Source organism: Pelmatolapia mariae, linkage group LG20 (assembly GCF_036321145.2).
Source record: "Pelmatolapia mariae isolate MD_Pm_ZW linkage group LG20, Pm_UMD_F_2, whole genome shotgun sequence".
In the NCBI taxonomy this organism is placed as follows: Eukaryota; Metazoa; Chordata; class Actinopteri; order Cichliformes; family Cichlidae; genus Pelmatolapia; species Pelmatolapia mariae.
In genome coordinates this window covers 21,116,529-21,143,969 of record NC_086244.1, presented here as the reverse complement: position 1 = coordinate 21,143,969, position 27,441 = coordinate 21,116,529, and the positions used below count along the sequence as shown (strand labels likewise).

Here is a 27,441-nt window from a genome sequence, read left to right as displayed (position 1 = left end):
AAAAATAAGATGCAAACACAGGTGATCCTAATTTGTTGTGCTTTATTTGAAAATAAGTAACACTATTAGAGGGCCCTTTATTTTGCAAATTTCATAGAAGGCACTGGAAGTGGGCTAAGGTGTGATCATACATGTATTTGTTGTGTATTTAAAAAAAAAAAGAAAATCTTTGTTGTGAAATGTGTTAATAAATGGAGCAATGAAAAATTCAAGTTGTTAAATTAAGTGCAAACCAAGAGCCGACCCACACAGGTGCTCCTACTTGCAGCTCTCCTCAAAATACACTTCATTGCCCCCGCTCTTGGGTTTGTTGCACCCAAACAACCGACTCAGTCTTTAGTAAGTGAAAACAGCTTTGTGGGAGTGCAGCTGCACAGTTACACTTGGTTATTATTATGCTTTAAGCATTTTAGTTTAAAAAAATGAAATTCATAGCTATCTACAAACATGAAATCCAGGCAAGAATCATACATACAAGTACTCTGGAAGAATGTTGCATAGTTCTGCCATTTCAGATGTACACTGTGAGAATTTGTGACAGAATGTGTCAGGTCAAGTTACATTCCTCCAATTAGTAATTTCGTGCATAAATTAGTATGTGAGGTTTAGGAAAATTATGAGTTTGGCACAGAAAAAAGACAGTTTTCATGGCTTCTTCTTCTCATTGCCGTGATGTTTTCATTTTTTCTACTTTCCAACTTCTCCATATGAAATGAAAACATCTCTAGCATCTTTACTCAGTCTTACAGCAGAGCAGTGAAGAAACACTCCAGTGCATCTCAAGGCTTCACCCTCTGTGTCTATAAAGAAGAGCAAAAAAACTGAGTTTTGTGTGTATGGAGGGTGTGTTTTGAAATGTTGAACATGATCAAAGTAAGTAAAGTAAGTCTCAAGTCTGTGTCCCTCTCACTTTTTGTGCCACGACTCACCTCCGTAATAGTAGAGTATTGCAATTCCAACTACAAAACTGAAGCAGCTCAGGAAGAACATTGGTCCTGCAGGAGGAGAGAATAAAGTCATTAACTATACAATTATCTGATCAGTCTGCAGTGGCTCATACCTGCTTAATAAATTAGATGATCCAAAAAAAACTAAATACCACAAGCAAACTGAAATAATAGCCGATATTCTGAATGGCAAAGTCAAGAGTCCTAAATCTGCTCTGTGTACATAAAGTTGTCTTGCTCACAAGCTAAACAAGCTCCTTGGTATGACTTATGATCAGGAGTCAGTGTTTCACGGCATCTCTGATGACCCATTTCCCTGCTGACATACCTTTGACCCAGTGGATGCAGCTCTGACTGTTCAAAGGAATGCAGGACAGAGGAAGCTGCTTTATACATGAGCTTAACTGCCCTCACAAAGCTCGAGCTCTCAGTGTGATGGAATGATGAATGGTGGAGCAGTAAAGAGCAGTGATGGGGCCCGCATTCTGATGCTAGGGGTTAAAAGGTTCAACAGACAACTGCGTTTGCTAAGGTCCACAGCTTAGTTGAGCTTAAGGGGCTTATCTTGGGATCAGCGAGGGGGTACAGAGGGACCCTGACACACACTCACACAAACTGTAAAACTATAATAATTTTTAAAAAGCCATGCAGGCAAGATAAGGAAGAAAATGACACATATAGGGCTTTTATGAGTCATTACTTACATATTATCATTAAATATATTTCACAAGTGATTACCAGTATCACATTTGTTTTCAAATCGCCCCTTAGTTAGTGCCATTGTTGGATTGAAAGTCAGTCTTTAGTGTTTAGTCATATATTTAAACTGATAAATCAACAGAATAACTCAACCATTAAGCAGCAGTGCATTTGTGAGCTTTTCTGCCATCAAGTCAGTGACACCCTATGGATTACACTGTTCATGTGACTTGAAATTGTCAGATGTTGCTGACTATTAGTTCATGTTTGTGATTGTATTTTATGAACTTCATGCAACTAAATCTGCATGATTCCTCCTGAGAGGGATTGCAAGTAAGAGTGTGCATGTTTTTGAAATAAATAAGTCCAATTTCCTGGAAAGCACGTCATGAATTGTCTAAACCAGTGGTCCCCAACCCCCGGGCCTCGGACCGGTACCGGTCCGTGAGTCGTTTGGTACCAGGCCGCGAGAGTTGAGGCTCAGGTGTGAAATGTATGGTTTTCAGGGTTTTTATCGGTTTTCAGCGTTATTTTGTTATCGTTTCTATCGTTAACTCGGTTTTCCTGGGTCTTTTCACGTGTGTTATGAATAAATCTTCTTTTTTTCGGTACCGGTACTTGTTTTATTTTGTTGTATTTATCCGCGACACCTTAACCCTAGAACACTATCGCTATAAATAGTAACACAATCACTAATGCCGGGTGATTTTTACCCGATATAATATGACCAACAAAAAGTACTTGTCATCAAAATATATCAAACACATGACAAATCAGAGTGGTCAGCTTTTACTTCCAACTGTGCCATGTCTAACAAAATGAAAAAAAGTGTCATGGGGGGATGCTAAAGTAATGCTCCAAAATTACAGAAAAATCTGGAATTCAAGAACAAAAAATTCCTAAAAAAAAAAAAAAATGACGCTGGAAAGCTGGTCTTTGATACACCCATTCCTGGGACAATTGAGACTTCCCTGGTGAAGGCACAATCTCCTCGACACACTAACAGCTGCAGGAGAGAGAAATCATGTAAATGTATTTGCTCGGGTGAAAATCACCCAGCGATAGTGTTCTAGGGTTAAAGGCAGGTCCGTGAAAATATTGTTGGGCATAAACCGGTCCGTGGCACAAAAAAGGTTGGGGACCGCTGGTCTAAACTATAGCAGAATTACTTAAATAATTACAGAATAACTAAGGAACAGCAACATTTATCGTATAACATCATTGTATAAATCAAAGAATGTTTTTTTTAGTTTGTGAAATCTCAATATTCTTAAATTTTAAAGATTTGAATGATTTACATAGAAACAACCCCTTTTTCTGTTGTCAGTGATGATGATTATATGTACCTCTGTCGTTAAGCACATATCGCTCTTGCCGAACTGTCTTGTCGTTAGTGCATTTTGAATCTGCCACCTCTAAAAACAGAAAGTAAAAGAGGTTAAAATGCAGCATTCCACTTTAACAATAACAACCTGTGAAGTGTTAAATGGCTACTTGGACAGCAGTCTAGGCAGCACACTAGCTTCTCTTTGCATCTTAAACAGGATAAGCCTATGTAAAGCTAGACACAGCAGGGGAGCCACCTTTATAGGACACTTTGGAAGCTGCTCCTGTAATTTGTCTAACCTCATCACACCAAACATACAAGATGCACTTTTTTTAACATGGTAGAAAAAGCAACCAGTGCTGTAAAAAAAAAAAAAAAAAAAAAAAAAGCTTAGCAGACACAAAACTTATGCTTTAAGGGTAAAACCAGAACCTTTAGGTCCCACAAAGACATTGGTTCAATAGTTGTGTCTGCAGTAAAATTAATGTGAAATTGAACTTTATGGAGAAGAAACAGCTATCCTCCAATCTGGAATCTGTAGCCAAGAAAAGCTCAATGTTTCACCTCTTTCTCTGACTCTGCTGGGCAGGCTAGAGTAGATGTCCTCTGTATGGATGTGAAGGGCTCTGTAGAATTCATGGCATGCCTCTTCGCCATTTCTGTGCAGGTGCTTCAAGAGGTCTGCTAACCGCACCTTGGTGGGCACACTTAGGTTCCTGAACTGCAGGGAGACACAGGCTGCATTGAGTCACTGCACGCATCTGCACAGTATGCTTCTGTTTTGTTTGTGTAACACAAATAGCTGCAGTGACCCTGTGGGCTTCCTTGTCACTTAGTATCTGCGGGTAGATCCTGTTGAGCTGCAGGACAAGTCTGTCAACCAGCTCAGTATCCATCCTCTGATCTGAGCACAGGAACTGGGAGTCACTCTGCAGCTGCTCTTGGTAACCATCGGTGTCTAGTAAAGGAAGATTGATGACAGTGAAAAGACATTGCTTAACAAGGGGTGTCAAGGCCACTGCTGGTCAAAGCGTGGAGACCAGGTCAGAAACAGGCTATGACCCTGCACAACTGGCTCATGCGACAAAGCCCTAACAGAAGGGCTGCAGATTTTATGGTTAGTCTTAAGTAATTTCTTAGTAAGCTCGTCTTGGAATCAGTCATGTTCTGAAAATAAGGAACTAAGAGGTTTATTCTCTTGTTTAGAAAGGCGAATACAATAGCTGCAAATTTGTCAGTTTCACAACACTTTATAGCTTCTATAGCATAATGTTAGTACTCAAAATCAGCCAACTACAATTTAAGATGCATAAAATGGTGGTAAGGTGTTTAGTGTTAATAGTTTGGGCTCTGAACCAGTTTTCTTCCCAGAAATATGCATGAGCATTGTCTGCCATTTTCTTAAAAGAAGATGCTACACTTAAGAAGAAGACGACAAAAGGGGATCCATCCAAGTATCCACACTGCCAATCATTAAGTAATATAGATATTGTACTTGTCCTGACCACTGTTGATATTCTTATGTGCAGTTGTGTACTTAACACATTAAACAGGCTACAGGCTGCAGCTGATGAGCAAAACATACTACTAATATTTCTGCCATCTGTTCATAAAACATAAACTATTAACTAAATTAGTAGGTAAGTGTCAGATATTGTCATAGTGTCTAGTTATTCTCAGTATCGTCCTCCCAGTAGGAAAGATTCCACTAGTTTAATATTTTAACAGGATTTACTTTATCCCAATGTCCAGTTAATGATATAATATCTCTATGGACTAGACTGACAACAGAAGGAGCTGCGTGTCTTTAATAAAAGTCTGGATGCCTCTGATGACAGTAGCCTTTAAAACGCCTGCCTGATTTAGTTACCGGTTGCATATCAGGACAAACGATGATACTGACCCATGACAAACTGCTTAATAACTATGTATAACAACAACTACTTTATACTATGACTTTAGCAACAAGTGGCGCACCCAGAGAGAGAGAGCCTGGTAGGATATCCTAGAAGTCTTGGCTCTGGCGCAAGGATACGCGCAAAGTACTCAAAACAAGGCGAAACATCTTACCCTCGCTTCACAAACCTGACATACTGACAAATTTACACCGTGTGTGAACTTGACAATCGGACCGACAGCCTCCCCGGTGAAACTTCCTGGTCTCCCCCGTGAGTCGGTGCTCCGCTGCCCCGTTACATCAGCACGCTTGGCCGTGGCGTCACCACATGACCGACCTCAAGGCTACATGATGATGTTAATGAGCCGGGCCGACAGTGACGGACTACAGCTTTATGTAGCAAACACTGAAGCACAGAAGTGCCACAAATAATCATACATCAGGTTATTCTAACCTAAAGGCTTGAATAATAATAATAATAATAATAATAATAATAATAATAATAATAATGTCTGTGAAGGTTCTCAGAATAATAATAATAATAATAAACGTAGGCATTTATATTGTTAAATAAACTCTCCCCACTCCAATGCATCACTCCTTGTTATTATTATACGTCTGTCATTTATTTACATTTCTCAAAATTATTATTTACACACACGTCAGTGTTTTACAACATCTCTTCTCGTGTCAAGAGTGAACTTTTCCCAGATTCCCACACTCTCCTCAGCTGACAGCAAAGTTAATTATATCGCAATAGATGCCTTAAGTGTTAGCCTCAAGCAGCAGAACTTCCTTTTAAGCTCAAATCTCTTGACATCCGAAGAACACCTCTCTCCAAGGCTGGCGTCCTGAAAATGCACTGGCTCCTCTTTACAGACAGGGGGCAGTGTGCCATTACAGTTTGCATAAAAAGGCACATTAGTCTGTCAGATGAATGTCTCTTTAGAGCCATCTCGCCACTGCTGATACACCAAAACATACTGATATAGTTATTATATCCCGCAGTCCTCGTCTATACAGCTGACACTGCTGAACAGATTTAGATATTAAACAAAGTCTTGATTGATGAATTTTGTGTGCTGTCCTCACACTGATATAATCCTTATGGAAAGTTCTTTGGGGTATATATTCCTGTTTGAGTTTATATTCCTCCCAGGGGCCTCATCTGCGGTTAATAGGTTTGCTCCTGATAAACTGCTCTGTTGTCCTTCATACTGCCACACCAAACCAGATCCCCCTGCTGAGATCTGGACCAGGCCCGGGCTTGGACTTTGACAGGAGGACAGGGGAGGGCCAGGATACTGAGGTGGGTCAGGTTCTGGCATTTGGGGTAAGAGAGGTTGGTTATAGTCGTGTCCAGGAAGAGCAGCAGGGGGAGGTGTGGGGCCATAGTTTGTGCAGGCAGGACCATAGGCGTAATGCTGGTGACATCTGTGTAAGAAAAGACAGGAAGTTGGGGGTTTTTTGTTGTTGTTTTTGTTTTTGTTGTCACTGTGGAGCATTCAAATGAAATTCAGCACATCTCACCTGCAAGATCGTATGCTGTCACACAGGGTAGGGCTAGCAGTGTCCCATGGAGAAAGCAGATTCTCCTGGGTGTTGTTGTTGTTGTTGTTGCGGCCCTTATGACTATAACGAGACATGTTGTTCTCCTGGTTCTGGGTTGGCTCCTCCCATTGCCACGGATCTGAGTCACTGGCATAAAAATAACCATACATGTCAGTATTTCATATTTCACCAGACCTAATATTGTATTTTGGCACCTGTGGTTGTAAATAAGTAGATACATCTATTAATACATTGTATTCAAGCAGTCCTTTTGTTGCCATGCCTTTGTCATGTTTTAGACTGTTAGAATTTCTCTGTGCTTCATATAAATGCCACTTGTTACTCCAAAGAAGCAAAATAAAGACACATACACACATTTGTGTAGCAGATCAGGCCTTATTTTGTGTTCCTGTCCCATTAATATCTTATAACCCTTAGGGTTAGCAATCATTTAAGCTAAGAACCCATCTAATTTATTATGTATGCATATTTATTTGTATAAAGAATCCAGTATGTATTGTGATGTATGCTTTCCTTGTAATTACATTTTACCAGTAATGATACCTCACCAGATTTACTTTTACTTTTTAAAATCTTAATTTCAACTTTTCCAGCAATCCTTAACTCACTTCTCCTCCTTTTTCCTTTCTTCCTCCTTGATGCAGTCAAGCAAACAGCAGGTGATGAAGGCCACAGACATGAAGAGGATTATGCCTGAACTCACAAAGGATGCCACCACAGCCACACGGTAACCAAAATCATTGGGAGACAGAGCTGAAGAGTGACAGAAGAAGAGCCAGTTGACTGATGTATTGACTGATTTTTGCCTCATGCACTTAGTGTTTTTTTTTTTCTTTTTTACAATTCCATTCATCATACTACAAAACCTGTGTATAACAACAACCAGAAGGCTCAAATGCCACCTCACACAAGGTTCGCAGATATTGTCTACCTCACAGACTGCTGTAATATGCCACAAGTGTTTCATTGTCATTATCCAACAGAGACTTGCAGAAATAAAAAGTCATTTTGCAACAAAGTGTTCTTGCCAGCTCATCACTGAAAGGACAATAAAATATAAATTTATTATTATTTTATTTCTTTCAGTGTCACTCAGACAATTTCATCTCTCCCATGGTGATTGATTCTAAAAAATATAATTAAAATTCTGCTCTCAGTTTTTCCACTTCCTCGCTGGCTGTACACCTGCCTGAAATGATTCCTCGCTGCCAGTTAGTAGCATTAATATTATTGCTTAATGAGATGTATCAACAAACAGCACATCATTTTCCCTCCATTGTGTTCCCACACAAATTAAGGTCATAATTAGTGCAAGCCAAACACAACTTAAGCATCTGCGTGTAACTTCGTCCCTAACAAGAATGCCTACACATAATGTTTAATATATATTCCATCACTTTGGAATAATGAGCTGACAGACATTTCAGTGGGAGTTTTGCAGCCTCTGCAATTTTTCTAGGAAAAGCATTTGAGACATTTAATCTGCATACACACACATTTTGGTAATGTATAATGAATATGCAATTAGGTCCATGAAGTGACATGTACCTGGCTACAAATGGGTTACTAATATGTACCATTTTTTGTATATTAACTGCCATCTCAAGCTTTTGGTTTCTACTTACCTTGACAATAGGAGTCTCCTGTCCAGTAGGTGCTGTTGGGGCCCATGACACACATCATATCACTACCTACCAGTTTGTGCTTCCCCGGGCACTGTAGTGATATGACGGTACCCACATTAGTGCCATTTCCCTGGATGATCTGGTGGTTGCCCAATGTTGGCTGAGGCATGGGTGTGCACTGAGCTTTGGAATTACCTAAAGCAGAAAGCTGGAGGTCAGCTGGTGTGGAAAATTTGCAGCAATGTCTACAGTTGTTGCTGCTAATGATGTTTGAGATACTGTGAATATGCATTAATCACACAAAGTTCATCCAAAATTTGGGTACATGTATAATTCATGCATCTTCAAAAGAAAATTTGTATTCATAGGAACGATAAGACAACTTGGAATTCATAGATTGCACAACAATAATTCAAGGTGAACTGTATGAACAAACAAAAAGAGGGTGGGGGGGCACTGCGGATAAGAGTCAATGTGGAAAGGGGCAGTCATTCCATAGCTAACAGCACTGAACCCCTAAAGGACTGCGCAACACTGCATGACAAAACACAGCCCCCCGTAACAGCCAAGTGCCGTGCTGAGCTGAATTCTAACAGTATCAAAGAAGGAAATGTGATAAATCATTAAACAAAAGGCCTGCAAGACTGGTGGAAAAACACAGGCCATCTGGAGCAACATTAAGAGAAAAAAAAAAAAAACAAGGTTATCATACTGAACAGCATGGAGCTCAGCATATTACAGGACGGAAGGTCTCTCACTGTGACAGCTCAGTACACCAGCAGTTCCTGCATGTCTACAAGTCTCAGTCTACAAGAGTATGACTTCACTGTAAAACAAGCAGTTGGAATGCACATAAACACAATGACATGAAGGCGGTGGTTTCCAGCACAACTTGGAAGTATGATGCATTTGGTTTAGGGAAAATCAAAACCAGAGTTTTGATTTTTTTTTCTTTACTCTGAGATACCTGCCACCAGACATGTGGCAGACCATAAAGTGAACCAAACTATATCAAAAGTCGCTGGTAGACAAATAAAGAAGAAGAGATAATAGTAAACCATAAACAAGATAAAATTGTAACACGGAGACCATTAGTAACTCAGATCCCACCACAAAGACACACTTCGGTGCACAGAAGAATAATTTTATGTAACTTGTATGTATGAGTGAAATGTCCGGCTGCTTGACGTCAAATCCACCCCTTTTCGTTTCCTCTTTCTGTCTTTTTTTTCTTCTTCATAACACCTGACAATTATATCAACTAACCGTTAATCGGACACCAATCCACCCTTTTTTAAGTTTCATTTTATTACCGCGATGTCTAGTTCACACAATCTATCAGGTCTTTATATTACATAGGACCCTAAGCTACTAATCCTTACAGTGCAATTGTTGTTACAGCAAACACTGTAAGTCCCGACAGAGCTATTGTACAACACACATGCATGGACGCGCACATCACCTGAACAAGAAGCACGCAAGTTAACAGAATAAAACTGGTGTCAGTGCACAAGTGACATTTCGGTCACTCGAGAATCCTGCACGCTGGCTTCGTCTAAATTAAATAGCATCTGGTTTTTCTATGCCATCTCTCTTACCTGACTTATTCCGGTCATTTTTGTTTGCGGTATCAGTCCTGGATACATCTGCTATTGATGCTGTTGCCGCGGACATGGTGGTGACACACAGCCGTCTCACAGAAAGCTCTTCTGGTTGTGCGTAAAGACGGCGCAGCTGTGCTCCTCTGGGCCCCGTACAGGGTAAACGAAACGAAGTGTCTAGCTGCTGGCGCTTGAGTTTCTCTGTGCGATGTTACTCGCTCCTCGTCCAGTGAACAGCTTGCCACCACCCACACTGCACCGTAACATTCACTTATTCTAATGTTCGTTTTGTGCTCTGGCTGTCGCGCAAGCGGATGAGCGCTTGAGAGGACGACGAGAGATGAAGTGATCAGTCGAGACCTTGTCGACCAAAGCAAAAATGACTTTGCGGATTAAATCATGTCGGGTCAAGTTAGGTTTCAGGTCTGCAGCTAACTACAGCTGCAAAAAACAGTCCACCTCAGTAGGTACAAATCAGGATGTTGTTGAAAATGTGCAAAACACCTCCCGATATACACGTAAACGTGGTCTATTAGAAGACAATCAAAAGTTACATCCGTTTACCAACGCCCAGCACGAGCACGTCAGCCTTAGAGCTTTCCAGTCTAAAACAGATTCAGAGATTGTCAATAGTAACAGACTGTTGCCTGCTCAGGGACAAATACAGCACATGCAGGACGACATTTTAATTATGCTGTAAAAACTAAGCATAACTAAGTTTGCAGTGCATCTCTCCAAAGTAAGGCTAAATGATCGTTACATAAACGGAGAAGATGAGCTGTAATACCTCGATGAGAAGGAGGAAATTGAAAGTATAATTGTGTTAAAGAAGGAGATCCCACCTCCCAACTGAGCCAATGAATTAGTTTTTTTTTGTTTACATCATATGACATCACATTCCACGTAAATTAAAAAATATCCACTTTCTCTGTAACTAACCACACACATTTTACTTAACGTCATTCTACTTCAGATTTTACAAATGAGGGTTTTTTTCGCCCGCTTTCTTTTCCTTTTTTATGCTGTGTCACATTTTTGTTGAGTTTGTGGTTATCAAACAGTCATTCAACATGTTTGACTTCCCTGTTCTACTCACAGCTTCCTTTAAACAGTTCACACTGTAAACAATAACCTCCGTGTCCAGGTATACACTTCTTGGCCACTTTATTAGGCACATCTTTTTAACTGCTGTTTAGTAAATACCTATATGCATATCGCAGCAACTCAGTACATTTAGGAATAGGCACCTCATTGATGCCAGAGCTCAGAGGACCAAGGCCAGACTGCTAATAGAAAGGCAACAATAACTCAAATAATCCCTTATGAGCTCAAGCAGCAGAAGACCGCACTTGGTGCCACACCCATGAGCTAAGAACAGGAAACAGAAGCTAGTTTGCACAGGCTCACCAAAATTGGACAATAGAAGGACTGGAAAGATGTTGGCTAGGCTGATGACTGTTGATTTCTGCTGAAAAATTTGGATATTAGGGTCAGAATTTGGCATAAACCACATGAAAGCATGGATCCATCCTATCCTTATGCCAAGGTGTGGGAGTTATTTTCTTGGTACATTTTGGGTCCTTGGTTGAAAATTGAGCTAAAATTGAGCATTGGTTAAACACAACAACATACGCGAGTATTGTTGCTGACCATGTCCATTCCTTTATGTCAACAGCATAAACATCTGCTGGCTGCTTCACTGTACTCACAGTTCACTGTACTCAAATGGCTTAAAGTCACCAGATCTCAATCCAATACAGCACCTTTGGGATATGGTGGAACAAAATATAAATCTATTACACACACACACACACACGCACACACACACACACACACACACACACACACACACACACACACACACACACACACACACACACACACACACACACACACACACAAAGCTGACCCACATCCTGTATTTAACTCTATAAACACCCTATAGAGGTGAGGCTCAGAGTTTCACTTTGAATTGACATTTGAAAAAGCAGAACTGTTCTCTCTCGGTGTACTATCATTCAGAACTCTGATCATGCATCAGACTGTTTTGCTGTATTGGAACGTCCTTGTTTACTTGAGCACATCTGCTCAGACGCAGTGGAAGTCTTTGTTCAGACAGCAGATTGCCTCATCATTCATGGATAATGCTGCAATTACTGAAAAACTTACCATGTAGAGAGGCCAAGATTCAGAAGAGCAGGTCGTTATCTACCGATTTTCAGGTAAAGAATTTCTTGCCAGAAAGAATTTTTTAAAAAGTGCAGTTCTTCTGGGGTTATTTTTGCTTTTCTTTTTTTGTGTATGCCTTTACATCCTTCATTGCTATCTGCACAATATTAGAAGCCTCCACCAAAAAAACAACAAGAACTACTTTCTCTTTTAAGTTTTAAATAATTCTTTACACATGAGTGGAGTTCAGCCCCAAAATGTCACAGATGGTTACAATGTTTGTTTGTGAGTACTGAATTTCAATAAGTAGATAGCTGACGGAAAGAGAACGTCTGAATGTGTACTTCCACTTTAACAGGGACCAATTCAGCTTATTTTCAGCTTCGTGTTTTATATTCAGACTCTATGAGCATGTTATGATTCACATACTGAACCTGGACTGTCATCTAAGTCCTCTCCCTCCATTTAACTTTCTCAACTTCCTTCTGATTGGCAGCCTCTCACAAACAGAAGGGCCGAACAGCTGGTGGTGTGGCGGTTGGTGCTCACTGGCAGGACTGCGTGCTTGAGATGACTGAATCAAGGATATTTGCTCTCACTGACATCATACAGAGCCAAATGCAGAAAAATTAATCTGACACTCATTTTTTAGTGTTGTCTGAAGAGTGAGATTACTTAAAACTTTGTTCTTGTTTAATACAAGCATCCACCGCTGGACAAAAAAATAATCAAATGTATGGCAAAGCAGACTGGCACTTATATAGCACCTTTGTACTCAATTTGAGTACTCAAAGGACTTTCTACTACACTGCAATAAAAAATGCATTATTTATGTCTAAGAACTTTTATCTAGCTCTTGATTCACTCCAGTGGATATAGCTGGGTTAGCTTGAAGCTCTGTGTCTTACCCAAGGATATATAGACACAGACAGGACAAACCATGGATCAATCCGCCAATCTTCTTACTGGTAGTTGACCCGCTCTACCATCTGAGCTACCTCCAGTAACAGAAGCTTTGCAAAATTAAAACCATGGAGCGTCTACAGCTGGAACACGTATATTTTATATTCAATGGTGATTGAGGACATAGGAGGTGACAACAACACAGCAAATGAGAGCATTTTGAGAAACTGATCTGAAACATTTGCTACAGCAACAGTAAATTGTTCCTGTGTGCTCTTAGTTGGTACAATTTGGACACTCAGGGCCTTCTGCTTTTTTCTCCACACAGGCTTGTGTTTTCTGTACTCTGCAAAATCCAATAACCCAGCAGGAGGTCTGCTAATGAAGCTTGGAACAGTCAATAATGCCTCCTTTCCTGCATTAAAAAGAATAAAGCTAATGATGCCAAGTGTCATCATTGCTGTCTGTGTAAAGAAGTGGAGCAAAGATATTTAAAAGAAAGAGTTGGGTGCAAAAAAGTGCTAGAGAACAGCAAAACATAGAAGCGATTTCACAAGAGTGATAGATAAAGGTGAGGCAGGCGAGAGTGGTCAGCTCGATGTGTCCGCCCCGTCCCTGACACAGTGACTCTGCTAGGGGGGTAACCACTCCATCATTGGAGGTAATTAAGTATAACAGGAGGGGCATCATCTCCCACTGCCAGCGGCCCCATCAACGCTGCTCCTCAAATCAGGCCACATATGGCTGGAGGTCTGAGCAGAGGAGACCAAAGGTGACCTCTCTGTGTGTCCTTGGTTAGTTCCTACAAAATGCACCCAGTGAGGCACTAATGTTAGTTGCTTGGCTACCTGTGAATGCCCAAGATATAAGTAAGGCTTCATCTACACAGAGGATGAATGGCTTTGTTTGAGATGTCTGATATGCAAATCAAGCCCTCTAAAAGCATGAGTCATTATACAAAAACAGCAAAACAAGGTCTGTTTTGGAGAACTGCAACACAAGGCTTCTAAAGAAAAGGAAGAACTTCTTTAGAGGCCGTCTAATATTAATGTCAGAGTCACGTTAAAGATGAACTTTTTCTCTACCCTGCTGTTAAAGCTATATGGCTGACTATCCTTATCAAACTAAGTAGCGACTACTTCTAAAAGGACATCTCTTTCTCGCTCTCTCTCTCGCACACACACACCAATAGTCTGTCCATAACATCATTAATGGTGCTCTCGCTGTCGTCTGTGTCTGTAATCTCTTAACAAATCACTTTTCCTGGCTGGACCGACGCCATCACTGACTGGGCAACACCATAAATCTGCACCTCTGTACACTCGATGAAAGAGAGAGGGAAAAATGGAAAGAAAAGGAGATGGGAAATGGGTGGCAGGTAAGAAGAATGACACTTTTGGAGGAAATTGAGTTGATCAAGCATTTCTTTCTTTCTTCAGACGTGCACAGCGTACTGCAAGGGATCCACATCCACGCTGTGTTTCTCAGACACCAAAGAAACGACAATATTTCTGTGCTAGATTTGAGAGACAAAATTCAGGGATTATTGTTATAGTAGGGGTGTTGACTCCTTTAAAACCTTTATACTTGCACTGCGCACTCTGCCATATCCAATGGTGATTGTATAAGTCCACAATATTTACAGCAGACTTTGGAAACCAGCACTGAATGACAATCAAAACAGATTTGTTTTTTAATGCACATCAGTTTATACAATTCCAGTTGTAGAGCAATCCATGTTTTTAATCACTAGAAATTCCTAAAACATGAACTATTATTGAAACATGAACATGAACACAAAATTTTATTATTTGAACCCAATACTGTGATCTAAACCCATTTATTGAGTGAATCACACTGCTGGCAAAAGCTTAAACAATTTCACCTAATTAGAAATAATTTGCAAAACACATTTCTGCACACAAAAACACATTTTTTCCTCAGTGATTCACTTATGACAAATCATTGCAATATAGCTGGTGTAATTTCTTAAACAGAATAACTTGTAGTTCCTTACTGTTGCTGCCCAGACTCTACCAGATGAGATTTAAGAGCCGGCAAGGATGAGTTGAAGTTTGATGCCGACCACAGATGGAAACCAACTGGGAGGCAGTGGAGGAAAACAACAAAGAATAAAATCAAAAAGTGTAATTTCCTATGAAATTTGAGCAACTGTGAAACAGAATGCTTATGTTCATGGAATAACAACCCACACGAAAAAAAGGGGAAAAATTGTAAGAATTTACCTCTGCAAGTATTACAGATTTATAAGCTGTGAGTCATACTGTGATTTACTCAAAGTGTCCACTTTCCAGCTTCTCTCATGCAACACAGTGGATTTATTGAATTTCTGTTGTATATTTCCACAGGAGAAAAATACCAACAGGATCCACTTTCATGAGTAGACAGAATATCAGAGACATATAAGTCATACAAGAGAAGCATAAATATTTACTGTAAGTTTTCCCCAAATAGAGACGAGGCAAGCAAACTAAAAGAATTTCAGCAGACATTGAATATTTATATGTGTACTCCAGATATATTTTTGCAGAACCACAACATGGCCACATGGATTTTTATTGCCTTTATTGCCTTGAATGTTATGTTTTTTTTAATGTAGTTTGTAATGAATGCTCAGCTGCGTTGCTTGTTGTACAGTCTGTGTATGTGATCTGAAAACAGTTTCATATTTAGACAAGAAGGATGTGACATTTACAGTTACACTCACACTGCTTATTAGATTCATACATTCATTATATTTATCTTTCAGTTGTAAACTTATACATATAGGGACATAATAAACATAATTCTGTCCTTCACATGTCCTAAAAATAGGTAAATACATGATGATGAACAAGAACACATGATGTATTACACCATGTCATTACTGATTTCACAAAAAATTAGGCCAAAAGATGCAGAAACAATGTGGAAAAACACCCTTCCTCCTTCCAGAGGAGTTCACGGGGTAAGTAGCACAATTGATTGACTAATCTTTGGGAAATGTGTGACAAACTCGCTAAAAGCAGAAGTCTTGCCAGTTTGCTGGTGTTGAGCATTCAGCTGTGTGTTAAAACAATGCCGCATTTTCGCAGGAGTGGACATCCCAGCAAAATTATTGTTAAATCACACCATGCAATACTCATAAAATAACAAACAAACAAACAAACAAAAAAAAACCCCAGCTACATCTTACATCTACAGCTACATCTACATGCCTCGGTAGCACCTTAATTGTTAAAGTTGATGAAAGTACAATTAGAAAAGACTAAACAAGTATGGTTTGTTTGGAAGGGTTGCCAGAAAAAAAGCCTCTTCTCTCTATAAGAACATGGCAGTTTGGAGAAAACTAAGCACGGCATAGTAGCACAAAAACCTCATAACTACTGTCCAGTGTGGTGGTGGAGTGGTAGATTTGGCCTGGTTTTGGAGCCACAGGACCTGGACACCTTCTCTAACCTAATCTGTTAAAGAGTAGATCATTTTTTTACGTAAAACTTCAAAAACTAAAGAGGATAAACTTGGATTTTACCATAACTGCACATCTTCCTATAGCTCTAGTGTTACCGAACCTGAAAATCCAAAGCCCTTTCATCAAAGAAGGGGAGACCTAAATGAGGAAGAGAAGAAGAAAATGATGGAAAGCATGAAATACATTTTATCAGCAGGTTCAGTGTTTTGTCACTTTCCCTGCAAATTCTTTAAGTACTTGGACATCCATGTGTGCCAAACAGTGTTACTAAGACTGGTGCAGCCTGGGCTGATTCCCACTGAGCCATCGACAAGGAGCAAACAGCAGGGTAGCCCAACAGCGCTGAAGACACCAAATCAATGATTAGAAAGTGCAGTGAAGGTGACAGGAATGGATGTACTGACCAGAAAAACATCAGAGAAAGAAAAACGATAAAGTACTTTAAAAGAGCGTGAAAAATGGACATCTGTAAGGTTAAGTGAGGTGAAGTGTGCAGATGCATCACTTTTTGTTTCGCGAAGAAGGAACAAAACAGAAAACGAGCAGACAGGGCACTCAGTTTGATAACGGAGAAAAGCATTTGATACGAGGCAGTCCATGGCCCGATGGCTCCACTGGGAAATTTATTTACTTCTTATCTTAAATTTGGTTCAGTGAATGTTCATCTTTTTCCATTCACGGGGCAAATCACGATCGCTACACATTATTACTGGGGGCATTTTCGCAACATGGCCTCAGCAAACCTGTTATAATAGTACATGATGTCCACACAGATTGCCAACCTGGGCACTGAGGATTCACAGTAGATGCACAGCTTTTGCAAAAAGGCCTTCATACTGAATGTCCTCTTCAGGTTCATAATTGCTAAAGTATTTCCTGGAAGCGGTTCTGAAATAACATTTTTATTCATTTTAAATAAACACAGTGCAATACACTATTATATCTGAGGACATGTACTTAGGTATTTTGTTTAGCAGCATCTCACTTGACCCGTTCTCAAAACGATCCATCCTGAAATGATTGCTGCCTTTTTAAATACTTCTTTATTTCTTTTAGTGAGATTTAGATGCTATTAAGCTTCATGTCACTTTACAATGACATGTTCTGGGAAATGTATAAATAGGATATTCAGGTCTATTGGCTTACATCATTATTTATCTGACAGCGAAGAGCAGACACTATTATGGAAGGAGGTCAGATGGGTTGGACCCTTCATTAAATGTGCTCATTTAGGCTGCGGTATAGTGTGTGTTCAAGGCAACACACACATGTTGCAGCCAGATTTTTTTTTTAAACTGCAAAACCTGGGGGAATAAATTAGATATCAAGTTTGCTTATTAATGAATATACAAACAGTGTACGGTACAATACTGTGCAAAAGTCTTAAGCCACCCTTCCTAATAGGAATGTTCTTACTGAAAGAAAAGAACATACAACATACAATACAAGCCAAAAACAGAGTTTGTGCTACTCTAACAACTTGGAAAGTCAATGGCATGATCACTTTTATTCTTCAACACAGCCTAAATTATATAATTTCTTTCAGTCATCTTCGGGAATATTTCTCCTGGCATCTTCTTTCTGTGCTTTGTCAAAGTGACACTAGTTACACAGAACTACCCTCACTAGTTCAATAATATTGAGGTGTGGACTCTGGAGAGGCCAACCCCTGACTGATAGCATTTCCATTCTGTGTTTTTTCTGCCGAATTTTGTTTTTTACTGCTCTAGAGTGTGTCTGAGAGATCATTGTCATGCTAAAAAATAAAGTAGCTGCCAATCAGATGCTTTCCAAATTGTATTGCATGGTAGATGAACATCTGATGGCACTTTTTTTTCTTCATAATTACATCAATTTTGACTAGATCCACAGCACCACTGGCTGTGACACTCAATGTTCTACCTCTGTCCTGACCTCATCCATTCATATTGTACGTACAAATTTCAAACTTGGATTCATCACTCCATCAGACCTGTTGCCATGGATTGTCGGGGCAGTTCTTATGTAGTTTGGCACATCTTAGCCTTTTCTCCTGAGACCATTTCTGTCGAATCTTTGGTGAACAGTAAATGGATCAAGTTAAGGGCCACATGTGTCTCTCGGGTCCTGTGTCAAGTCTTTGCTGGATTTTTTCCTGTTTCTTAAGGACATGACTTTTAGATACGGTTCATTTGCTGCAGATAGATTTTTAGGCCTGCCTCTTCTTCTTTTGTCCTCCATTTGTCTTCAGATGTTTTTTGGGATACACAGCACAGCACACTGAGATATGCCAAGTTTTCAGCTGACAGCTCTTTGGGAATCACTTTCTTGGTGTAAAAATACAATTTCAAAAACTGCAATTTTGTAAATTGCCTAAAGACAGAATTTATGATCTGCTCTTTGCTAAATTATTTATTGTGTGTAGATTCAACACTGATTCAGGTCAGTGTTAAGTGGTTTAACAAACAAACAAACAAAAAACAACAATAAATGAGTGAAAAAGTAGCCCCTGTCCAAAGAAAAACTCCGAAGGACCTTGAAAAAACCTGGAGAACTATTAAATGAAACACCTTTTTCTCCTGGGAAGCAAAATATAAAGAAACTAAGAGTGTCTCAAGTCTTTTGAACAGTACTATGAGTTATGGTGCCTTATAATGGAACGATATAGATCATGCAGTCACTCTGAGGCTATTCTGGTTATTCACTTGAATAGAACTCAAATTATCATCATCAAATCCATTTAATGGCTTCTAATTAAAATATAATAGTAGGATGACTAACCCTCTCCAGTGCCTTTAAATCTGAACAGATTCCTTTTATCACCCACCTCCACTCAGGGTGTGAATAACACAAAGAAGGATGTTAGGTGATGTACTGTTACTATTATAAAGGTCTCTTCAATCCTTATCACGGACCTTGCGTCATTCTAGTTTCATTGATTAAAAGCCGGTCATTTCATCAGGACACCTGGATTTTTAATTCAGAGAGGATGCCAGTGTGTGTTGTGCTCAGGTCAAGACTAATGGTTATGAGATTCTACTTTAACAACATCAAACTTCCAGAAGATTATTTGTCTGGCTGGTTGTTAAAAAAAATGTCCAGCATGCATCAAGTGACTTTATTAAAGAAAGACCAAAACATGGACACAAGCAACAAAACTGGAGTAAAGCAAAAGTGCACATAAAGTTTCTTGCAATAGTTGCAACCACTTCCTTTACGGGAACTGAGAGCTGTCTACTTCCTTTACTTCAGATAGCAAAGAGAGTTTCAGTATTTGCATTGTACGTGGGTGGCACTGCAGAGAGCGATGGATGATACAGTGCAGCATGTTGCAAAACATGGGTGTGTCGAGGTTCAATCTTACCCTAACCATATCAAGATACAATCAAAATAGAATACAGAATGATTTGAGTGGAAAATAGAAATCAAAGACAGAGAAAAATTTGGCTCTTTTTTCCCCCCATATTACTGTAAAGTTTGAATATGACACCAACAGATGTGCCTACATATTCGTGAAATCCGAAGATGTTACCATAGTACAGTCGCTGGTTTAGCATGCCAAACTGAAGTTCGGCAGTACAGCAAGTGATGCATCGTCTGTCATTGGCTGAAACTATGGCTGCAACTGCTATATTTACAGTAGCAATAAATCAAATAACAATATGGAAACAATTTCTCTATGTACAGTTGAAGGGGTTGCTTGGAGTTATGGACCTACTGAGCATCAACACCTGAATCTGCTGCTGGCTTAGCAAGTTTGTGCTTATTATTGAGATGCACTGTCTGCAACTTTTTTTTAATTTTTTTTATTCACTCTCACAGCTCACTGTGTTAGTTTTGCTTGCAGCAGGCAAATGCTTCAGCTTAAAAGCCCTGAAAACCTACTATACACTACAAGCTCAGATGGCAGACAGACACAGTTAGAAAGTGGATGATGAACAAAATGTAGTATTTAAATCACAAAGTGAAATGAGAGTGAGTACTGCACAAACAATCATCATGTGGATGATAACGCTGATAACGTTCTTACATACTTTATATATTTGTACTCTAATTTTAGAGCTGTTTGCTAACAAATCACATTTTAACAAGATGTTTCCCAATGTGACACATATGGTCATCTGCTCTTCACGCAGGCTCCAAATACAAAACAAAACTAATTAAATTATGAAAAATAAGAATCATTCTCATAGAGTTTGGACTAAAGTGTTGGAAACACATGCTGATCAACCACATTTGACGATGCTGCCACCTCTGCTAAAAAGAGAAGAGGAGAAAAAAGAAAAGAGAAGTAAAGAGAATTGAGACATGTCATCATTTCTATGTGAAAAGCAGGTGCTAATTTGTTCTTTTTGTTCTTTCCCCAAATAGCTAGGTCAGAAGGAATGTGCATTCAGAGGTTTGATGGTGCAACATGCAAATGTTTCTGGGCCACGCAGATGCATGTTCACACACATGCTCATGCACACTCACACAAACAGCTGGTAAGAGGCTTACGCTCCAGTGGCGTATAACAGCTTTCCCATTAAATTCATTCTCTTCAGCTGTGATGGAAGAGGAACAAACCTCAAAAATCTGTGGTCACAACCTGAAACCTTGAAAAAAAAGTCTCTCTTTGAAATGTTCGGATTCTATTTGCTCTCAACTATTACATTTCGTTTTTATACTTTTATACAGCAACAATGGCTCCGATCAACCGACGTTGTCTTTTGTGTTCATTCAAAGAGGTCTGTGCCCTTGATGAATAGAGCCATTAAGAGAAGCCTTGGGGCTTCTGTTAGAGGTCAGTTCGACATGTTAAAGTTCCACTACAACCTTGGTAGAGTCAGCTGTTTCTGGCCAACACAGATAAAGAAGTGCGAGAAGGAAACAGAGAAAAAAAAGTCCATTGTCAATTAGGGTGGTTTGTCATCCACAAACAACTGGGAGAAAGTAAAATTGACTCAAACTTAGGCTGTTATCAGCCATAACCTCACATTGTATAGCTGAGAAAAGAGCAGTTAAAATAGATTTTCAAAGAAAAAAAAAGTTTAGCTGGAAAGAAAAACAACACACAGAGCAGGAGAGAGGCCTCTGGAGGGATGATGAGAGCTTATCTCAGCATGGTCTCCGTCCTGCAGCACACTCAGTACCCACCCTGCTCCGGTCTGTTCTAGATGTACAGAATGTAAAACTATGACAGAAGGAGCAGTCAGCAGTTTGCTCTCTATCTTTGCACCACAGCTCGTGGCTCTACAGAGAAACCAGCCTTCAAATTAATCATTTTGACACCTAGTGTTGACTTGCTAAATAAAGAAGTTATGGTTCATACCCTCATATCAATACCTGTCCTCTCGCCATTTTTTGTGAATGCGCACATCAATAAATTTATGCTTATAAGAACCACTGGAACTAGTGTGGTGGCTTCAAAATAGAGACAAAAAAGAGGGGGGAGGGAGGCTAAAACTGAATCAAATCAAGATGTAGAAAAATGTACCAAAGGCAGCTGCAACAGCTTTTCTACACTCCTTCCACGCCTTCTTTTACACACACACACACACACACACACACACACACACACACACACACACACACACACACATATCTGAGAGTTGAAATCACATGCAGTCGAAGCACCCCGCTCTTTCAGAAAGTTAGATTTTCCCATATCCCTTTGATTTTGTTCTGCTCTTTGCACTTTTGAGGCAGACATAAACAAACAGAAAAAGTATAACTTGCAGATGTTTAAAAGTTCTAACTCCCTGCATTTATCTGGTTTAAGTCAACCATTAAACCAGATAAATGACAATAATCTGTGTGCTGATACTCAAACAATGATCACTCTGTACACGTTTAACTGATCTACACCAACTTGCAGCAAAATAAATTGTTTTATCTTTTTCTTCTAGGTTATATTTTTGTTATTACTATAATTATTAGAGAGGGCACACCTTATGCGTAGTTACAAGGACATAACCAGACACAATAATCTCACAGCTGCAAATGACAAAAAATACCTGCTATTAAAAACTCAGACGTGACATAAAATTAAAGGGATCAGATTTTGGAAACAGTTAAAAAAAAATTCCCAACAGCTGTGGTGGAGCAATAAAAGATCAAAGAAATGACTGGAGCTTGTAAACTGTAACTTTGACTGTGACAGCTCACCTGTCTGAAGTAGGAAAATGCACATGGTATTATTTGAAGTAACTTGAATCATTTGTGTCACATGCACAAATGTGTGCAGCTTATGTCTCTTCAAGGTCACTCATGTTGTTGTTTCTGCTCTTAAATGGGCCGCCAGAGTGAACCTGAATGCAAAACAGGCCGATCTGAGTACTGAGAGACCGCAGATCTGTGTGGGTTAATCCCACACAACCATCTGAAGAGTTTACAGAGTTCTCTGATTGTCTTGTTGATTCTCAGAAGAGAATGGTTGGAAGGCAGCAGTAACCCAGATAACCATTCATTACAACCAAGGTGTGCAGAAGGTCATCTCTGAATGCAGAACAAGAAGCAGATGGGCTACAGCAACAGAGGACCAATGAGAGTGCCATTTTTTCAGCAAAGAACAGGAAAATTAAACAATAGTAGACTGGGAAAACATTGCCTGATCTGATGAGTCTGATGATTCTTGATTTCTGCTGTCAGAATTTGGTATAAACAACATTAAACCATAGGTCCATCTGGCTTTGTAGCATCAGTTCAGGCTGTGGGTGGGAATATGTTCTTGGCACACTTTGGGCCCTTTAGTGCCAAATGAGGATTATTTAAATGCCACAGCCTACCTGGGTTTTGTTGCAGACCATGTTCATCCCATAATTACCACAGTGTATCCATCTTCAGATCTTGCAGCAGTATAATGCACCATGTCCTAAGCTCAAATCGTCTCAAAGTTGTTTCATGAACATGACAATGAGTTCGCTGGACTCAAATGGCCTCGATGTTCACCAGATCTCAATCAAACGTTGCTCCTTTGGGATACAATAGAACATGATACGCAGACATCTGAGGAATGTTTTCAGATCCTTTTGAAAGATTAAGGTAGTTCTGGCTACTAAACTTGCCAACTGATACAAGCAGGCGGCACTTGTGGGCAAAAAAGTGAAGTCTACTTGTCTGTGGATCTTTTTTTTTTTTCTATCAATTTGAAACAAAAGTAATAAGATGACTCTAAGGTACTCGCATTGCTTTCCAAAGTGAGAAGATTTGCTACAGTAAAGAGAATTTTAGTGCTGTTATCATGCTGACAACTGAGTATATTACTGCACACAGCAGGCAAACTGGGGTTTTTATGTGGTGTACTTGAATTCATGTGGATAGAGGCTTTTGTTCCAGCAAATGACAGAGATGTGTCTTGTTTAACAGTCTGAATCCAAATGGAAACACTCACAATAACTCTGTGCCAACAAGGAAATTCAAAGCAATCACAATAAAGCATGAAAAAAGTAAAGAGGGAGGTTGAAAAGCCTGAAACATTAACTTTGAATGTTTCATTAGGAAAGGAAAGTGCTTCGGGTATCCCGGCATGATCTTCAATGCGTTTCTAATTCAAAAGCAAAAATGCATTCACACACACAAAAAGCTAATCTGTTCTTTGCTTCTAAACCAGAAAAAGAAAACCAATCAAATCATAGTTTGAATAGCTCAGTAATCCGGTCATGGATTACTGAGATATTCAAACTATATGTTTAATCTGTGTTCCAGATAAATCCTATAGCATTTGTCATTTTGATGAAATGTCAGAAATGTAAGACTGGGTTAAATGTAGTAACAGTATGGATGTGAAGTTAATAAGAAGAGTAGTACTTGTTTGACTGTAAAAATAAATAATTGAAAGCTATGTGCTTATGTAGCATAAAGCTGCAGCTAACATGTCTGTACTTCTATAGTTAAAACCACATTATAGCAACCTCAGCTTCCATACAGACTGAATTACGTGTAGTACCTGCAGCATCATTATACAGTATCTTCTCATCAGTAATTTAAATACAGTCAGTGGACACTTAACCAAGTACATCTTGCCAGTACTTGGTTGGAGCTCCCTTTGCCTTAAAAAGCCTTAAGTCTTTGTGGCACACATTCATCAAGGTGCTAGAAACATTGCTCTGAGATCTTGGTCCATATTGACATGATAGCATCACACAGTTGATCCACATCTATGATGTAAATCTCCTGTCCCACCACCTCCCAGAGGTATCCTACAGGACTTGCATGGTGGCTCTGGAGGCTAGTTAAATACAGTGAACTCACTGACAGTTTGAGATTATTTTGAGTTCTTGTTGGAAGCAGTTATCACAAGATGGATACACTGTGGTTATAAAGGAATGGACACGGAGAAGTAGGCTGTGATGTTTAAATAATGCCAAATTTGTACAAACGGGCCCAAAGTGTAGCAAAAAAATAACTCCCACTCCATTACAGCACCACTAGCAGCATAATCGGCAGCATCTTTGGAAAAAGACGGGATAGATTCATGCTTTCATGTTTTTTACACCAAATTCTGACCCTTACCGTCCAAATGTTGCAGTCAAAGTCACGACTCATCATACTAGAAGTGGTTACAGTCTTTTACTTTCCAATTTTGGTGACCCCATGCAAACTGTAGCCTTAGTTTCTCTTTCTTATTACTTATCTGACAGGAGTGGCACCCAGTGTGGTCCTCTGCCGCTGTAGCCCAAGCAGCCAAAGGTTCAAGGTGTTGCGCCTTCAGAGATGCTCGTCTGTATATCTTGGTTGTAACAAGTGGTTATCTAAGTTACTATTGGTTTCCTTTCAGCTTCTGTCTGGACATTTTCTTTTGACTTCTAGCATCACGAGGGATTTTTTCCTCAGAGAGCTGCAGCTGACTAGATATTGTCTCTTTTGTTTTGGACCATTCTCTATAAACCTTAGAGACAGTTTTGTAGAAAAAAAAAAATCTCAGGAGATCAGCAGTTCCTACATAGACCAGCCCATCTGGGACCAGCAATCACACCACGTTCAAAATCAGATTAAACCAGGTTGAACTTCAGCAGATTATCTTGACCATTTCTACTTACATCAGTGCATTGAGTTGCTCACATGTAATTGGCTGATAGATATTTGTGTTAACAACCACTTAAACAGAGTACATAATAAAGTGGCCAAGAAGTGTATGTGCTAGCAGTATTTTGTGTGATATTCGTGTGTTATTGGTAACATTTGTAGTATCTGTGCTTGTATGTTTTTCATAAAGGTTTTTTTCTCCCCCCTTATTAAAAAAGAAATAACACGATACTCATTAATATCTTACTGGACAGTGTGGTACTGAATCAACCACGTCTGTTTATTGATGATGCTTTTCCACTGTGCACAAACCATGTTTTTAAAACACTCAATGCTGACTCTGCTTACTTACAGTACTACAAGAACAAATTCTGGAGCATAAAAAGAGGGGCAAGGACAAGATTTCATAGCAAGGTACATAAATATGAGTGAGTTTACATGCACAAAGAGATCCGATGTTGCTTTTTTTTCTTTCTTTTTTTTTGCTACTTTTGCTTGAAGGCTGGTGCTGATAGGAGCGGGGTACGGGGGACAAGGCAGAAGAAACAGTTTTACAGTACAGTACTTGGTTTTCATCACATCACCAAAAGGGAGAGAAGCAGGCAAATGGTTGCAGTGTTGAGAAAGAGAGACCTACACATAAAGGATTTATTTAGTACGTGTACAAGTGGAGTTATTGAGACACTGAACCTGCAACACAGTGTCAGAACTGAAGCCCTGTAACTACTCTTTCGTCTAGACGAGTCACGAAGATAAGAGAGTGGAAATGTGGTCACTCAGGCTGAGATTAGAGGTCACAGAGTCCCACGATAATGACGGAGAGGGAATTTTACCAATGCATAAGAGACGAAAGGGTCTGTAAGACAGTGGGAGCATCAGGTGGCCAGCCACAAATGTACACATTTCTGTGCCTTTTAAGTTAAAATGTCTATTTTTTTCTTTTTTTTCCTTACATCACACTATAGTATACATATTGTACAATACCCAATTACCCACCACTGCTGGAGACAATAGAGAGGTGACATGGGTCCTTACACTAACATTCAATACTTAATAAACACCGGAAGGGACTCACACTCAAAGACACGCATACATACATACATACATACATACACACACGTCTGCACAAATGGAAAGACAGAGGTATAAATGTTAATGCTTCACAACACTAATGAATGATATACAAGGAACTTCATCTTTAAAAAAAAACATGTTTTTTTCAGCTATATTACAAATCAAGGTTCTTCAAAGCTGTTAAAAACACTGAGAAATAAAATGTACTAACCAGTGGCATTGGTTGCTTGGTAGGATAGTCCTTATTTGTGTGTGGGTGCGTGTTTGGGAAATACATAAGGATGGAGAGAGGAAAAAAGTAGCTGTGTGGTAAGAAAGATAAGTTTGAAGTGGCAAAGGACTCAGTGGTCTTTATAAAGAAAAAAAAATAAGGAAAAATAAAAAAGTGCCAAGGTAAAGTGATTTCAAGTAATGTGTGCTCTATACACAGGAGAGGGAGGGAGGAGGGTTGGGGAGTCCCGTGTCTCCAACGTGTCCACTACTGGCTCTTCCTGTGTTCAGTCAGGCTCGTCGATGCCTCAGCGGAAGCTTCTCCACGGGCAGCTTTGGAGAGGAAGTCCACCCACTTGGCCTGAAGTTCTTCATCTTGGGCACTTAAGAGCAAAGTTTGCTGAGTATTGCTGAGCCGGATTATGTGTTTGACCTCCGTTTTCTCAGCAGCTGCAGAAGGTGCTGGGCTCACCTCAAACCCAGGGAGAGGTACTGGCCGCGACCCCTTTGAGTCCTGCAAAAAAATCGTAAAAAAATGAATATAAAACATGTCAGTCAGAGAAAAATTGTATTTCAAAGTTGGTTTCTCTTGGGCAAGCCTTCCTTTAAGTTAAGTGAACCATACTAGAAATAATGAAAATGACAGCTTGTCTCTTCAGCTGCAAAATTTTCCATCAGGCATGTACAGTAAACCCAGCCCTCCTCTCTCCCTTCCCCCTTTTTCTTTCTGTATAATCAGGAAATGCTCATCCAACTCCTATTAATCCTAATCTTTGGAATGGCCGCTTTCTGCGGTCAGATTGGGATATTAGTCTTGGAAATGAAACCCTGGAAGGCTTTAACAGGCTGACTCCTTCTCTGCCATTATGAATGACAGAAAAATAACATTTTACAGCAAATCCTTAAACTTTAAAAAAATACGCAAATCTATTCATGACTTTAAAAAAAATCTAACATCTG

At 39.6% G+C, this 27,441-nt stretch overlaps 3 protein-coding genes across 5 annotated transcripts in view; all 3 read right to left on the bottom strand.

The window, feature by feature from the left end:
* Positions 1 to 25: 25 nt before the first annotated feature.
* Positions 26 to 5,261, bottom strand: LOC134619035 (caspase recruitment domain-containing protein 19-like). Of its 2 annotated transcripts, none has more exons than XM_063464730.1 (6): positions 5,059 to 5,261; positions 3,786 to 3,931; positions 3,538 to 3,694; positions 2,993 to 3,061; positions 930 to 995; positions 26 to 800 (listed from the first exon to the last, which is right to left on the bottom strand). In XM_063464730.1, exons 1-6 carry the CDS (start codon positions 5,063 to 5,065, stop codon positions 688 to 690), a joined length of 558 nt encoding a protein of 185 aa, XP_063320800.1. In that variant the 5' UTR covers positions 5,066 to 5,261; the 3' UTR covers positions 26 to 687. The 2 variants fall into 2 exon arrangements, with proteins under 2 accessions (XP_063320800.1, XP_063320801.1); XM_063464731.1 differs by having other exon boundaries at positions 5,044 to 5,259.
* Positions 5,262 to 5,454: 193 nt separating this feature from the next.
* On the bottom strand, positions 5,455 to 10,050 carry LOC134619439 (uncharacterized). Its single transcript, XM_063465273.1, has 5 exons — positions 9,666 to 10,050; positions 8,068 to 8,262; positions 7,051 to 7,195; positions 6,401 to 6,568; positions 5,455 to 6,304 (listed from the first exon to the last, which is right to left on the bottom strand). The coding sequence occupies exons 1-5, from the start codon at positions 9,739 to 9,741 to the stop codon at positions 5,959 to 5,961; spliced, it is 930 nt and encodes a 309-aa protein (XP_063321343.1). The 5' UTR covers positions 9,742 to 10,050; the 3' UTR covers positions 5,455 to 5,958.
* A 15,390-nt stretch (positions 10,051 to 25,440) lies between these two features.
* fgd (faciogenital dysplasia) overlaps positions 25,441 to 27,441 on the bottom strand; it is a 51,847-nt gene continuing 49,846 nt past the window's right edge. For both annotated transcript variants that reach the window (XM_063464006.1, XM_063464005.1), the window contains exon 19: positions 25,441 to 26,995. In XM_063464006.1, the coding sequence (XP_063320076.1) occupies positions 26,750 to 26,995 (246 nt within the window). In that variant the 3' untranslated portion in view covers positions 25,441 to 26,749. The remainder of the gene's footprint in view (positions 26,996 to 27,441) is intronic.

What these genes read in the sequence shown, in the direction of transcription:
- LOC134619035 (XM_063464730.1), bottom strand. An exon ending in GTGACAAGGAAGCCCACAGG is followed by an intron (nt 3,695 to 3,785) that starts GTCACTGCAGCT and finishes GTCTCCCTGCAG; the next exon opens with TTCAGGAACCTAAGTGTGCC. An exon ending in AATACTCTACTATTACGGAG is followed by an intron (nt 801 to 929) that starts GTGAGTCGTGGC and finishes TCTTCTTTATAG; the next exon opens with ACACAGAGGGTGAAGCCTTG.
- LOC134619439 (XM_063465273.1), bottom strand. Translation starts at nt 9,741, where the DNA reads ATGTCCGCGGCAACAGCATCAATAGCAGATGTATCCAGGACTGATACC. An exon ending in AAATGACCGGAATAAGTCAG is followed by an intron (nt 8,263 to 9,665) that starts GTAAGAGAGATG and finishes TTTCTGCTTTAG; the next exon opens with GTAATTCCAAAGCTCAGTGC. An exon ending in AGGAGACTCCTATTGTCAAG is followed by an intron (nt 7,196 to 8,067) that starts GTAAGTAGAAAC and finishes GTCACTCTTCAG; the next exon opens with CTCTGTCTCCCAATGATTTT.